At 50.3% G+C, this 15,561-nt stretch overlaps 2 protein-coding genes across 2 annotated transcripts in view; both read left to right on the plus strand.

Annotated features, from left to right (window-relative positions):
• SIRT2 (sirtuin 2) overlaps nucleotides 1-12,233 on the plus strand; it is a 27,620-nt gene extending 15,387 nt beyond the window's left edge. Inside the window, 9 exon segments of the mRNA XM_003802143.3 lie at nucleotides 5,965-6,094; nucleotides 9,766-9,825; nucleotides 10,068-10,123; nucleotides 10,225-10,301; nucleotides 10,389-10,440; nucleotides 11,088-11,158; nucleotides 11,307-11,373; nucleotides 11,497-11,554; nucleotides 11,557-12,233. Coding sequence (XP_003802191.2) covers nucleotides 5,965-6,094; nucleotides 9,766-9,825; nucleotides 10,068-10,123; nucleotides 10,225-10,301; nucleotides 10,389-10,440; nucleotides 11,088-11,158; nucleotides 11,307-11,373; nucleotides 11,497-11,554; nucleotides 11,557-11,777 — 792 coding nt within the window. The 3' untranslated portion in view covers nucleotides 11,778-12,233.
• A 2,308-nt stretch (nucleotides 12,234-14,541) lies between these two features.
• The window catches only part of RINL (Ras and Rab interactor like), an 8,175-nt gene continuing 7,155 nt past the window's right edge, over nucleotides 14,542-15,561 (plus strand). Inside the window, exons 1-2 of the mRNA XM_003802164.3 lie at nucleotides 14,542-14,591; nucleotides 14,786-14,945. Of these exons, the coding sequence (XP_003802212.1) occupies nucleotides 14,542-14,591; nucleotides 14,786-14,945 (210 nt within the window). The remainder of the gene's footprint in view (nucleotides 14,592-14,785; nucleotides 14,946-15,561) is intronic.

The following is a 15,561-nucleotide window of genomic DNA, read 5'->3' on the forward strand; positions in this document are numbered from 1 at the left end:
AATCAGTATGATTTTCAGGTTCTCACAACCCTACCAGTAAAAAACATTTGTGTCTCTGCCTGTTTTACGAGTATGTACTGAAACCAAATGATTAGACTACAGCAGGACTGCACATGTCGTAGATAATAGCTGAGAGCCCAAGTGATAAAATAGAGGGATAACCCTTGAAGATAAATAGGTGTTCTTGTATTTTCTTCCTGCACCCAGCAGTTTGGCCCTTGCAGCTTCAGGACCTGCCACCAGAGGGAGGACAAGGGCTTTTTAGATCCGATTTCACAGGTTGGGATAGGCGTTCTTGCCTGGGGCTGGTGGTGGAGGCAGAGGAGGGGACAGCCTCCTCCTTCATTCTCAAAGGGGCCCAGGCTCGGAATAAACCTGCCCTTCTGCCCAGAAAGTCAGTTCTATTCATGGGCATTCTCAGGCATGAAACAAAACAGCTCCCTTAAAGCCAGGGGCTTTCTGTGTATGATTTCACAACAAGGCACCTTGTAGTCCCAGCTACGCTGGAGGCTGAAGTAAGAGGATTGCTCAAGCCCAAGATTTTGAGTTTGCAGAGGTTTCTGTGAGCTATGAGGCCATGGCACCCTACCCAGGGTGAAAGAGTAAGACTCGGTCTCAGAAAAAAAAAGTGTTCTACGCTAAGGGGCAAAGTGAGTGCATAGGTGCTGAGGTAAGACTGTGTTCAAAGAATCCCAAGAAGCTGGATGTGAGGGAGTGATAAGGAGAGTTAAGGAGATGAGGTCAGGGAGGTGATGAGGGTACATCAGAGAGCCTGTGGGCCACAGAGAGGAATTCGACCTTGCCCCTGAGAGAGGAGGAGCCACAGGAGGGTTATGAACAGGGAGGGACGTGACCTGACTTGGGTGCTCACAGGCTCCTCTGGCTGCATGTGAGAGACAGACTATGAGGTCTGTGCGGAGGGGGACACAGAGACCAGCCGGGAGGCTGCTGAGATGGTCCAAGCAAGAGAGGTGAAGGCTGCACCGAGGAGGGGAGAAAAGGACAAGTTACAAATCCATTTGGAAGATGAAACTGTAGTATGTGCTAATGGATTGGCTGTGGCTGTGACAGAGAGAGGAGAGCCAAGGACAACTTGATGGCTTTAGCCCAAGCACCTGCTGCTTTTTACTGAGATGGTGGGAAGCACAGGCCAGGGCAGATGAGGGTTGTGGTGTGAGGTGTGCCCAGGTCAGACTGCCTAATGGACAGACACCCACCTGGAGGAGGAGGACAGCTGGACAGGGACATCTAGACTTGAGTGGGAAGGTCTCAGATGAACAGGCAGCACGTGAATGATGTTTAAACTCACCAGGGATTACCAGCTGTAATCCCTGCACTTGGGGAGACTGAGATAGGTAGATTGCTTGAGGTCAGGAGTTTGAGACCACCCTGAGCAAGAGTGAGACCCCCATCTCTAGTAAAAATAGAAAAACTAGGGGGGCTGAGCGAGGTGGCTCACACCTATAATCCTAGCACTTGGGAGGCCAAGGCAGGTGGATTGCCTGAACTCACAGGTTTAAGACCAGCCTGAGCCAGAGTGAGACCTTGTCTCTAAAAATAGCTGGGTGTTGTGGCAGGCGCCTGTAGTCTAAGCCTAGGAGTTGGAGGTTGCTGTGAGCTGTGATGCCACTCTACCCAGAGGTGACAGAGTTAGACTGTCTCCAAAAAAAGGAAAGGCTCAGCTCCTGAAGCTCAATGAGTAGGGCACCAGCCACATATACCTAGGCCGGAGGGTTTGAGCCCAGCCCGGGCCTGCTAAACAACAATGGCAATTCCAACCAAAAAATAGCTGGGCATTGTGTCAGGTGCTTGTAGTCCTATCTACTTTGGAGGCATGAGAATTGCTTAAGCCCAAGAGTTTGAAGTTGTTGTGACCTGTAGAGCTCACAGCACTCTACCCAGGGCGACATAGACTCTGTCTCAAAAAAGAAAAAAAAAGGCTCAGCACCTGTAGTTCAAGTGGCTAAGGCACCAGCCACATACACCAGAGGTGGCAGGTTTGAATCCAGCCTGGGCCCACCAAACAACAACTACAACCAAAAAAAAGCCGGGCGTTGTGGCAGGCGCCTGTAATCCCAGCTACTTGGGAGGCTGTGGCAAGAGAATCACTTGAGCCCAGGAGTTGGAGGTTGCTGTGAGCTGTGATGCGAAGGCACTCTACCCAGGGGGACAGCTTGAGGCTCTGTCTCAAAAAAAAAAAAAAAAGAATATTGCACTTGGAAGGTAGCAGATGACACAAGCAGCTAAATGCCCTATATAATGCTATGCCTGCCATAGGCTCTGGCTGTGGAAATGAGGGTAGAGCTCCAGCCCCAGCTCAGGGACTGAGCTGTGTGCCTTGATGTGGGGCCCCAAGGTTCACCCGGAGAAAGTGACATGGATGGCGCCTGTGGCTTAGAGGGTAGGGCTCTAGCCCCATATACCGAGTGTGGTGGATTCGAACCCAGCCCCAGCCAAACTCCAACAAAAACATAGCCGGTTGCTGTGGCGGGCACCTGTAGTCCCAGCTACTTGGGAGGCTGAGGCAAGAGAATTACCTAAGGGGTGGCGCCTGTGGCTCAAAGGCGTAGGGTGCTGGCCCCATATACTGGAGGTGGTGGGTTCAAACCTGACCCCAGCCAAAAAAAAAACTACAAAGAGAATCACCTAAGCCCAGGAGTTGGAGGTTGCTGTGATGCTATGGCACTCTACCAAGGGCGATAAAATGAGGCTGTCTCTCAAAAAAAAAAAAAAAGCCAGAGGAAATGACATCTACCTCTGTTTGCACAGATGCCCTGTCTGGGCACAGTGACATGATCATCGTTCACAGCATCCCCTATCTCCTGTGCTTAGGCAATTTTCCTACCTCAGCCTCTCAAGTAGCCAGGACAACAGACACATGCCACCACACCTGGATAATGTTTTAATTTATTTTCTTAGAGGTAGGTTTTTTTTAATGTTTTAATAATGTTTTAATTTATTTTCTTAGAGGTAGGGTTTTTTTTATTTCTTAGAGGTAGGGTTTTTTTTTTTCTCACTTTGTCACCCTGGATAGTATAGTGGTGTCATACCTCACAGAAACCTCAAACTCTTGGGTGTAAGCGATTCTCTTGCCTCAGCTTCTCAAACAGCTGGGACTACAGGTGCCTGCCACAATGCCCAGCTTTTTTTTTTTTTTAGAGACAGAGTCTCACTTTGTCATCTTCGGTAGAGTTCCGTGGAATCACAGCTCACAGCAACCTCCAGCTCTTGGGCTTAGGTGATTCTCTTGCCTCAGCCTCCCAAATAGCTGGGACTATAGGTGCCTGCCACGATGCCCGGCTATTTTCTTGTTGCAGTTTGGCTGGAGCCAGGTTTGAACCCGCCACCCTTGGTATATGGGGCCGGCGCCTTACTCATTAAGCCACAGGCACCGCCCTGCCCAGCTATTTTTTTTTAGAGATGAGGTCTCACTCTAGCTCGGGCTAGTCTCCATCCTGTGAGCTCAGGCAATCTACCTGCCTTGGACTCCCAGAGTGCTAGGATTACAGGTGTGAGCCACTACGCTCAGCCCTCTAGAGATCGTCTTGCCTCAGCCTCTCAAGCACCCAGCACAATGCCCAGCCAGTTTTTCTATTTTTGGTAGATATGGGGTCTCACTCTTGCTCAGGATGATCTCGAACTCCTGAGCTCAAGTGTTCCACCTACCTCAGCCTCCCAGAGTGCTAGGATTACAGGTGGGAGCCACTGAGCCCAGCCAAGGTAATGATCTTGCTATGTTGCCCAGGCTGGACTTGAACTCCTGGGCCTTAAGTGATCCTCCCAAAGTGCTGGAATTAAAAGCCTGAGCTCCATGTCCAACCTGTTCTGTACCTTTGTGGGGAGGGGGGATTGGTACCTTTTAATGTCTTAGAGAGATTGTCTTATAGCAGTATATACAGATCAACCTTATTCCTGTTGTTTCTGGTTTCTCTAGCAAAAATGTTATCAAAGGATAACGCATTTAGGTAGTTCTTTTGCATTCTCTTTAATAATTTGCATACACGTTGCTTACTTATGTGTGAGGGAGTCAGTTAATAGACTGAGTCAAGTACCAAAGGCAAAACCAGGATTTATAATAGAGGAGAGAGGAGAGAAGTTATAGACACTAGGAAGAGTGACAGTGACTCTTTGTATGCATGGTTTGGAATTAAGTGAATTGCTGGCAGGGAACAGAGAAGGCAGGTCGGGCAGTCTGCCCTTGAAAGAAAACCCTTTTGCTTGTTTGTTGAGTCTTTGGGAAACCTTCTAAGTTCAGCTGCGGGCCATGGTGACAGGCCATCTCTGTGTAACCTCTGCCAGTCTTCTCGGCCAGCACCTGCTTCAGCACTTACTTCAGCAGCTTTCCTCATAGGAAAATCAAAAGCTGCCCCAGCAGGGCTGTGTGTTTTAGGAAAGATGAGAGAACACAAATGTCCGTGTGGAAAAGAATATTCTCATCTGTTTAATACATAATAGAGAGTATGTGGGCCGGGCACGGTGGCTTGAACCTGTAATCCTAGCTGAAGCAGGAGGGTTGTTTGAGTTCCGGAGTTTGAGACCAGCCTGAGCAAAATTGAGACCTTATTTCTGGCTCAGCACCCGTGGCTCAAGCGGCTAAGGCGCCAGCCACATACACCTAAGGTGGCGGGTTCGAATCCCCAGCCCAGGCCCGCCAAACAACAATGATGGCTGCAACCAAAAAATGGCCGGCGCTGTGGCGGGCACCTGTAGTCCCAGCTACTTGGGAGGCTGAGGCAGGAGACTTGCTTGAGCCCAGGAGTTGGAGGTTGCTGTGAGCATGATGCCATGGCACTCTACCCAGGGGGATAGCTTGAGGCTCTGTCTCAAAAAAAAAAAAAAAAAAAGAGACCTTATTTCTACTAAAAATGGAAAAATTATTTAGGCTTGGGGGCGGGCACTTGTAGTCCTAGCTACTCAGGAGACCAAGACAAGAGGATTGCTTGAACCAGGAGCTTAACTTAAGGTTGCTGTGAGCTAGCCTAACGCCATGGCACTCTAGTTTGGGCAACAGAGTGAGACTCTATCTCAAAAAACAAAATAACAAAAAAAAGTATCTCTGTCTTAAAAGAATACAAGCTAATAAACCATCTAGGAAACAGACCATGGTAAGAACCCCACCCGCTAAATAGGAAAACGGTGTGCTTAAGAACAAGTTAGCCCTCCTGATTCATTTATTTACGTTATTGCTTGGCCAGGGCTGACACACACACTACAGGCTGGGTACTGTGAAGGATGCCACAGCTGAGGGGGCTCCATGTACAACAGAGACAATATGAATTTGTACATATATTTCAACAAATTTCTGGCAGGTAGCTGTCAAGTATCTGCTTTTAACAAAGCAACTTTCCTGAAAAATGGAAGTGAAGTGGCCTGAATTTGCAGAAAAGCGCCATATGGGTTTGGGTAGTGATGGGTCTGCCTTCACAGACATTTGAGTTTGGGCTCCTGCCTTTTTTTTTTTTTTTTTTTTTTATTTATTTATTTTTGAGACAGAGTCTCACTTTGTTGCCTTCACTAGAATGCCGTGGTGTCACATCTCACAGCAACCTCAAACTCTTGGGTGTAAGCGATTCTCTTGCCTCAGCCTCCCAAGTCCCTGGGATTACAGGCACCTCCACAACACCCAGCTAATTTTAGAGATGGGGTCTTGTTCTGGCTCAGGCTGGTCTCAAATGTGTGAGCTCAGGCAATCTACCCTCCTCAGCCTCCCAAGTGCTGGGATTACAGCTGTGAGTCACTGAACCCAGTCTGGGCCCCTGCCTTTATGCTGCCATGACTGTTAACCTTTCAGTGGCACCATCAGAATGAACAGAAGAGTTTTCAGACACACCTCACCACCTGCTTCTCCCTCCCACCCTTCTTGCCCTGTCCCAACTATCCCACTTGCTTCTCATGGCCTCAAATCCCTGTTGTGCCTTCTGGCCACTGTCTGATAGAACTAACTCCTGACTCTGTTCCCTCTAGAACGTAGACACCCTGGAGCGAGTGGCAGGGCTGGAGCCCGTGGACCTGGTGGAGGCCCATGGCACCTTCTACACGTCACACTGTGTTGGCACCAGCTGCCGACATGAGTACCCGCTGAGCTGGATGAAAGGTGAGGCTGGAGGCATCTGGCCACTCCTCAGTGCCAAAAGCTAGTCTGCAAGCACTGGCCACAGTTCTGTCCTGCTAAGCTCTTTGGCTCTTTTTATTTTTTAATTTTTTTTTATTTTTTTGGATTCTCTGTCACCCTGGGTAGAGTTCTGTGGTATTGAGCAGTCCTCTTGCCCTAGCCTCCCAAGTAGCTGGGACTATAGGTGCCTGCCACAACACCCTGCTAGTTTTCTATTTTTTTCGTAGAGATGGGGTCTCGCTCTTGCTCAGGCTGGTCTTGAACTCCTGAGCTCAAGGCATTGAAGGAATCCAATCCAGAGTGCTGGGATTACAGGCATGAGCCACCGCATCCGGTCTCTTTGGCTCTATTTATTAGATGATAGTGGCCCCTGAAGATTTGAGGGGGCGATGGCAGTTCATTGCTCACCACAACACTTCACCATTAGGTTATCACAGGCACAAGCTCCAGACCATGTTCAGCTGTACTCAAGAACTGGGCCTCAAGGGCAGTGTGGCCTATTCTGGGAGGTTAGGACTCTGTGTCCTTCTCTATCTGGCATGAACGGATGAAAGGCTCTTCCACGCAAATGCAGCTGCATTCCACTAAGGTCACTATCTGATAGAACTTTCTGAGACCAGACAAAATTAACATATTTGCACTTTTCAGAGCCATAGCCACTTGCTACAGGTAGCTGTTAAGCACTAGAGTTGTGGCTAATGCATCTGAAGAACTGAATTTCTGTTTTTTTCTAGAAACAGAGTCTCAGTATGTCACCCTCGATAGAGTGCTATGGCGTCACAGCTTACAGGAACCTCAAACTCTTGAGCTTAAGCGATTCTCTTGCCTCAGCCTCCCAAGTAGCTGAGACTACAGTCGCCCGCCACAACACCTGGCTATTTTTTGGTTGTAGTTGTCATTTGGTGGGCCAGGCTGGATTCAAAACCCACCAGCTGTAGTATATGTGGCTGGTGCCCTAGCCACTTGAGCTACAGGTGCCAAGCCAGGAACTGAATTTTAATTTTCTTTTTGAGACAGAGTCACCCTGGGTAGAGTGCCTTGGTGTCACAGCTCACAGCAACCTCCAACTCCTGGGCTTAAGCAATTCTCTTGCTTTAGCCTCCCCAGTAGCTGGGACTACAGGTGCCCACCATAAGCTATTTTTTGACTGTAGTTGTCATTGCTGTTTGGTAAGCCCTCTGAATTCTGTAGCTGCTTGAGCTACAGGTGCCAAGCCAGGAACTGAATTTTTAATTTTACTTAATGTTGATTGGACTGTAAAAGTCATGGCCAGGCATGGTGGCTCACACCTGTAATCCTAGCGCTCTGGGAAGCCAAGATGGGAGGATCACCTAACCTTAGAAGTTTAAGACCAGCCTGAGCAAGAGCAAGATCTCATTTCAAAAATAAGTAAATAAATAAATACATTGTAAAAGTCAAGCTGGGCATAGTGGCACATGCCTGTAGTCCCAGCTACTCAGGAAGCTGAGGCTGGAGCCTGAGGCAGAAGGATGGCTTGAGCTCAGAAGTTTGAGTCTACAGCAAGGAACTATGATGACACTACTACACCCCACCCTAGGCAATAGAGTGAGACCCTGTCACAAAAAAGAAAAAAAAATTGTACAAGTCACATACAGCTTTGATGACCACATTAGATAGCATAGTCAGAACCCATGGAGTATGACAGACACAGGCCAGGTTGGGGTGAACCTGGTGGCTGCCCCTAGGCATACAGACTATGGCGCTTGCTACAGACTCACTGTTCATGTAAGGACAGAGCACCCAGAAAAAAAAAAAAATCAACCAACCATGGATCCTAAATGCCTGGGAGAGCCTATTACTGACATCCATTGTGCAGATTAAGAAGCCACTTACCCATGGAAAGCCAATTCGGACATTCTTTATGCTGAGTTAACAAAGCCTCTGGTGTCCACGTGAGATAAGCGCGGCTGACACATTTGTACTAGGGCCTCTGCAGTGTGGCTTTTTTGATAAAATGCCAGCTGAGACCCCTGGGTTAAGGATTTCTAAATAGCCCCACTGCATACAGTGGGGAACAGGGTACAATTCACATCACTCCATTACATCTCCTTTACAGCAGTGTCACATGCATCACTCACAGATATTGTGCTATCCATACGAAATACCTTAAAGTAAATTGCAGACATTAATACAATACTCTGTAGGCTTGGTGCCCAAAGCCCAGTGGTTATGGTGCCAGCCACTTACACCAAGGCTGGTGGGTTTGAACCCAGCCTGGGCCAGCTAAACAACAATGACAAATGCAACAAAAAATAGCCAGGCATTGTTGCACGTGCCTGTAGTCCCAGCTACTTGGGAGGCTGAGGAAAGAGAATCGCTTGAGCCCAAGAATTTGAGGTTGCTGTGGGCTGTAATGGCACAGCACTCTACCAAGGGTGACATAGTGAGACTCTGTCCAAAAAAACAAAAACAATACTCTGTAACTATTTGTTGAATGAATGAATGAATGATTGAATGAAGCAGAATTCTGTGGGGTGGGTGGTGCCCTAGCTCAGTGGGTAGGGCATTGGTCACAGGCACTGGGCTGGTGGGTTTGAACCCAGACCAGGCCTGCTAAAACAAAAAAATAGCTGGGCGCTGTGGTGAGCATCTGTAATCCCAGCTACTCAAGACTTAAGTAACACTGTCTCAAGTTAAAAAAAAAAAAATGCAGCTTGGCACCTGTGGCTAAGGCGCCAGCAACAGCTAAGGCGCCAGCTACATACACCCTGAGCTGGTGGGTTGGAATCCAGCCCGGGCTGCCAAACAACAACAGCTGCAACCAAAAAATAGCCAGGCATTGTGGCAGGCGCCTGTAGTCCCAGCTACTTGGGAGGTTGAGGCAGGAGAATTGCTTGAGGCCAGGAGTTGGAGATTGCTGAGAGCTGTGATGCTACAGCACTCTACCCAGGGTGACAGCTTGAGGCTCTGTCTCAAAAAAAAGGATCAGCACCTATAGCTCATTGAGTAGGGCACCAGCCACATGCACCAAGGCTGGCAGGTTCCAGCCAACTAAACCACAATAACAACTACACAAGAAAATAGCTGGGCACTGTGGCGGGTGCCTGTGGTCCCAGCTACTTGGGAGGCTGAGGCAAGAGTATCGCTTAAGCCCAAGAGTTTGAGGTTGCTGTGAGCTGTGATGCCACAACAGTCTAATGAGGAGGGCAACATAGTGAAACTCTTATCTCAAAAGAAAGAATTCTGGAGTGGAACTATGGCTCAAAGGAGTAAGGTGCCAGCCCCGGCCAAAAACTGCAAAAAAAGAAAGAATTCTGTGAGTTGCACGTGACAGAAATGCTTTCAATCTTCCTAAATCCCTACGCATTAAAAGGATGATTGTCATAAGATGGTGTATGTTCAAGATCTAGGAGGGGGTCTGTCACAGAAATCGCTTGAGCCCAAGAGTTTGAGGTTGCTCTGAGCTATAACACCATGGCACTCTACCAAGAGTAACAAAGTGAGACTCTTGTCTCAAAAAAAAAAAAAAACCAGAGGGAAGTCGTTTCTGAGCAGGGCGGACACCCAGGAGATTTTCCAGGGACTGAGGTGTGTATATGTTGACAAGGGAAGAAGGGGCATGGGGGTGAGGCCGCTGTCCCCAGCCTGGGACCTCTCACAGCCTTCTCTCTCTCTCCCTTCCCCACACTCAGAGAAGATCTTCAGTGAGGTGACTCCCAAGTGTGAGAAATGTCAGAGCGTGGTGAAGCCTGGTGAGCCTTGAGGCCGGGAACCTGTGAGCGTGGGTCTGGGTGGGAGCCAACCCCTCCCCCCACTGACCCTTTCCCAAAGGCCAGGCTTCCACCCAACCTCTGGCTACCTCTATCTCCCGCCCTGGGCCAGTCCCCACCGTTCCTGACTCCCTCAGCTCTGCTCTAGTCCTGCCAGTTCTCTCTGTCTCCCTATGTCACTGTCCCATTCTGTCTCTGTGTCTGTCCATCTGTCTCCACCTCAGACATCGTATTTTTCGGCGAGAATCTCCCAGCGCGTTTCTTCTCCTGCATGCAGTCAGTAAGTGCCAGAAGAGGGGAGGGCAGCCCGGGGCAGGGCCGGGGAAGGTGGCTTGCTCTAGGCAGAGGGTCCCTGAGCCCTCACCGGCACTGCCCCCACAGGACTTCCAGAAGGCGGACCTCCTCATCATCATGGGCACCTCCCTGCAGGTGCAGCCCTTTGCATCCCTCATCAGCAAGTAGGTCGGGTAGGGGCTGTAGGGTGGCTGGGGACTGGGGGAGCCAGGAAGGGCCAGCCCTGCCCACTCAGCTGGCTGTCCCCCCAGGGCACCTCTCTCTACCCCACGCCTACTCATCAACAAGGAAAAGGCCGGCCAGGTGAGTGAGCGCCATTCATCCCTCAGCCCTCCCATGGGCTTCTTTGGGAACTAGAGGACAGGCCTTGGAGAGTGTCCCTACTGGAGATGCCAGTGCTTTGGACTTCTCAGCTCAGACTCAGGGATTCTAGAATCCAGAAGGGTCAGTCTAGGCTGCCCCTGACTGTCCAGTCTGGGTCATTCAGGACCCTTTTGAGCAAGTGACAGACTTCTAGCTCAAACCAGCCAAAGCCAACAAAGTCATGTGCTTCCAGGGATGGAGGGGTCAGAGCCAGTCAGACTGAGGCATGCCCATCAGGGGTCTGCCCTCTCCCTCTCTCAGTTCTTTTTCCTGGGGAACACCTGCTGGGGAGAATGTCCTCTTGGGGAGGGGTGTTCCCCTAGAAGGGAAACAGGAATGGATGCCAGACAGGCAGAAACAGCACGGGCCAGGCACTGTCCCAAGCATTTCCATGTATTAACTGACCAACACCACAGCCCTATGTGGGGAGAGGGTCCCTGATTAGCCCCATTCTGCAGATAGGGAAACCAAGGCACAGAGAGACCAAGTCATTTGACCAAAGTCACAAAGCTGGGATACAAAGCCAGGTCACCTGGGTCTGTGCTCCTAGCTCTCTCCCCCCACCCAACCACTCGCCTTTCCCACAGAGGGATCCTTTCCTAGGAATGATGATGGGCCTGGGAGGAACCATGGATTTTGACTCTGAGAAGGCCTACAGGTGAGGCCTGGGCCTGGGGCAAGGGTACATTCTGGAAGGGACAAGGCCAAGGGGGGAGGGAGGCAGGGCACACAGGCAGACTGATCACCAAAAGCTGGCCACAGCTCCAGATAAGCCTGGGAGCTCTGACTATCATGCTGCACTGCAGGGACGTGGCCTGGCTGGGTGACTGTGACCAGGGCTGCCTGGCCCTTGCTGACCTCCTTGGATGGAAGGTGAGGAGCTGGGGACCCCCCGCCTATTCTAAGCACAGTCCCTGTATCCCACCTCTGCCCCTTGGGTCCTCTGATCCCATGATGCACAGTGACCTCTGACTTCTGTGAGCTTTGCCCCCACAGAAGGAGCTGGAAGACCTTATTCAGAAGGAGCATGCCAGAATAGATGCCCAGCTGGGGTCAGAAGCCGCCAACCCCACCACTTCAACTTCCCCCAGAAAGTCTCCACCACCTGCCAAGGAGGCGACCAGGACTACCATAGAAGGAGAGAAACCCAAGTGACAACTGCACCCCCCAGGAAGGACACCCCATTCCTCGGGGATAGCCGAGTCCCAACCAACCCTGGGTCTCCTCTAACCTGTAGCTCTTGTCTGGGGCGCTCAGAATATCCCCCAATCTGTTAACCAGTTCTTCCCAAAACTAGAGTCCCCGCTGCCCCCCACCCAACTTTAGCCTGTCTCTAACTTCTCCTAGAGGCCAAAGCTAACAGCCACAGTCTGTAACCACCTCAGGGGTAAAGGGAAACCTCCCTAATTTCTAACTGTCCCCAGGGGCCAGTAGCACCCCAAAACTTCTAACTATCCCAGGATAGGGAGCTTAGTGCCCCCACTCTCTACTGCTCCGCTCCCAGGGCCAATGGCCAAACAGATCAAAGCTAACCTACCCAGGTGGGTGTGTGGGCCCTCCAAACAACTCTCACCTAGTAGGGTGGGACAGGTCTGAGCCTGAAGGGTTCCCTAGTCTTTCTCTTCAACTTCCAAAGTGGGTGCTGAGCCCCTTTCACTTGGGACCCACTTCCCATGTCAGGAGGCCAGAAGACATGGCTTAATGGAGACAAATTAAAAGCAAAAACAACTAACTGTCTGGGTCCTGTTCCTTTCTGTAGGCAGCCAGGGGAGCGGCTGGAGGGAGGGGGTTAGGTCTTGGGCCAGTAAGGAAAGCAAACCATTTCCAGGCTTTTAGGAGAAACACTGGGAAGGGTGATAAAAGGGGCCCGTGGCTCTGCACCCTGAACTCCCAGCCTGCCATGGTCCCTCCCTCCAAAGCTGAGTCAGTTAAGGCCTGAGCCCCCAGAAACAGAGAGGAAGGTTGACTACAAATACCCTCAGCCCCGCCTCTTCCCCCTGCCTGCTCAGCTTCCTCTCTATGAAGAACACTTTCACTTCCTGCTACTCCAGGCCTCCCTCGAGAACAGGTAGGGCCCCCAGGGACTGAGCATCTGGCATCCTCCCCACCCCCAGTATCCCCTTGGGTATCAGGCAGCTGCCCCCATCTAGACCTTCCCAGCACCACCTATATCCTTCTCATCCTCCCTGAGGACCTAGGCAGGCCTCTCCCTCCCTCCCCATGTCCCCTCCTTCCTCCTCTCCCCGACCCTGCTCACCCCTCCATGAGGCACCTGCCCCTGCCTTCCGCCTTCCTAACACCCTGAGGTTCTAGTCATTAGGCTGATCTACTTCTTTAGCTGCTTATTACCTGCCTGCGTCACCCACCCAAACAAGAATGGGAGGCTCTGAGGGCAGAAGCCCAAGCTGCCCACCACCCTCTCCCCAGGACCCCACGTGATAACCTACTGTAGGACTCTGTACCTGGCCAGAATTGGGGTCTGATGGATGGATACACAGATAGATAGATAGATGTGCCATACAGCAAGAGTAAAATGTTCATGGTAGAATCCAGGTAGTGGGCATATGGAAGTCCCCTGTATAATTCTTCAAGCTTTTCTGTGTATCTAAAAATTTTCATAATAAAATGTTGGAGGAAAGACTTCAAGGCCTCCTCCTTGGTGTGGGAAGACAAAGAGGGCATATTGTATTACATTTGGCAAATGTATGGAGCCCAGTGGCTCAATCCTGTAATTCCTGTAAGGAGGCCTGGGTGGGAGAATTGCTTGAGGCCAGGAGTTCAAGACCATGCTGAGCAACATAGTGAGACCCTGCCTCTATAAAATACATATACAGAGCTGGGTGCAGTGGCTCACGCCTGTAATCCTAGCAGTCTGGGAGGCTGAGGCAGGTGGATTGTTGAGCTCACAGGTTTGAGAACAGCCTAAGCAAAAAGCAAGACCCCATCTATTTACTAAAAATAGAAAAATCGAGGCAAGAGGATCACTTGAACCCAAGAGTTGGCAATTGCTATGAGCTATGATGCCACAGCACTTTACCCAAGACAATAGCTATATACTCTGTCTCAAAAACATAAATAAAAATGGTCAGGCGCAGTGGCTCACAACAGTAATCCTAGCACTCTGGGAGGCTGAGGTGGGTGGATTGCTCTGAGCACGAAGGTTTGAGACCAGTCTGAACAAGAGCGAGACTCCACCTCTAACAATAGTTGGGCATTGTGGCTAGTAGTCTCAGCTATTTGGGAAGCTAAGGCAAGAGCACTTGAGCCCAAGAGTTTGAGGTTGCTGTGAGCTATGATGCCACTGCGCTCTAATTAGGGGACAAAATGAGAGTCTGTCTCAAAAAAAAAAAAGCAAATATATATATATATATACATATATATATATGGGAGAAAGAGAATGGTCTAGAACTTTTTCAGGCAATGGGTTTTGGCAAGAGCTGCTATTCAGCTGGCTCACATTCACATGGCTTCACTGGTTGCTAAAATTGTGAAATATTGGCTTGGCGCCTGTGGCTCAAGCGGCTAAGGCACCAGCCACGTACACCTAAGGTGGTGGGTTCGAATCCCCAGCCCGGGCCCGCCAACCAAAAAAAAAAAAAATGGCCGGGCGTTGTGGCAGGCGCCTGTGGTCCCAGCTACTTGGGAGGCTGAGGCAGGATACTCGCTTGAGCCCAGGAGTTGGAGGTTGCTGTGAGCTGTGATGCCATGGCACTCTACCCAGGGGGATAGCTTGAGGCTCTGTCTCAAAAAAAAAAAATTTGTGAAATATTCCCTACCACCTGGCAAATATCTCTTGTTTTGGGTCCTCCCGCTACTCAAGACACCCTGGCCTCTCTCTTGGGAGCCCCAGATATCCCCACAATTTAGGACTAAAGAGCTAACCCCTGGGACAGCAAGGAGCTCCGTTATGATTGGTCAGGGTCTCTGCCATATGGGTTGTAAATATTCCAAATATTACATGCATGGTGGAACAGCTGAGAGTCTTCTCTTCTTCCCTGCCAGAAGCCAGACCATGGCTGCCTGGCTTCCCGCCTCCTGAGGATGGCCCAGCCAGAAGACAAGGCCTCTGCAGACCCCTCCAAGGAGGAGAGGTGAGGGTACTGGAGTGAGGTCTCCATCTCCTATGCCTGGATCCAGAAACCCCTTCTATCCAATGCCCAACTCCCCCAGTGGCACCCTGAACCCCATCTCTGACCCTTTTGCCCTGGGCTGCCCCCTTCCTGTACCTTTGACCCCACCTCAGTGTCCCACTGACCTCTGGTCTTCTGGACCCCGCCCATTCTAGGCTGCTCCCATCTCAGGTCAATGGAGCAGGTGAGATTCCGCTAGGAATCCTTAACACCCCAGAGCCACTTCTTCGTCTGCAGAGGACATGGGGAGTATGGCAGGTCCCAGAGCTGGGTGCCCAGAATGCAGAGGCCCTTGTGAAGCTGTGGCCCCCAGGGGTGAGTCCTCACAGCTGAGAACACGTTCTGATCTTCCCAAGACATCTTGTATCAGTCACGACCATACTGGTTACTAGGGACAAACACAAAATGCACAAACCAGAAAGGCTAATTATCAATTCAAATAACTGGAAAGCAATAAAAGTAGTTTCAGGAAGGTCTGGATCTTGAGCTTCAACTTATGGAACCAGGCGAGGAGGTTCACCCCTGTAATCCTGCATTCTGGGAGGTCAACATGGGCAGATCCCTTGAGCTCAGGAGTTCGAGACAAGCCTGATCAAGAGCAAGATTCCTGTCTCTACTAAAAATAGAAAAACAGAGGCAGGAGAATTGCTTGAGCCCAGGAGTTCAAGGTTGCTGTGAGCTATGATGACCCATGGCACTCTATGCAGGGTGACAGTTAGACTCTCAAAAAAAGTAAAAAAAACTTATAAATTTCTCTCTCTCTTTTTTTTTTTTTGAGACAGAGTCTCATTATGTTGCCCTTGGTAGAGTGCCATGGCATCACAGCTCACAGCAACCTCAAACTACTCTTGGGCTTAAGCAATTCTCTTGCCTCAGCCTCCCAAAGTAGCTGGGACTACAGGTGCCCGCCACAATGCAGGGCTATTTTGTT

This window comes from Otolemur garnettii, unplaced genomic scaffold (genome assembly GCF_000181295.1).
Source record: "Otolemur garnettii isolate 467f Iridium unplaced genomic scaffold, OtoGar3 scaffold00233, whole genome shotgun sequence".
NCBI classification, from domain to species: Eukaryota; Metazoa; Chordata; class Mammalia; order Primates; family Galagidae; genus Otolemur; species Otolemur garnettii.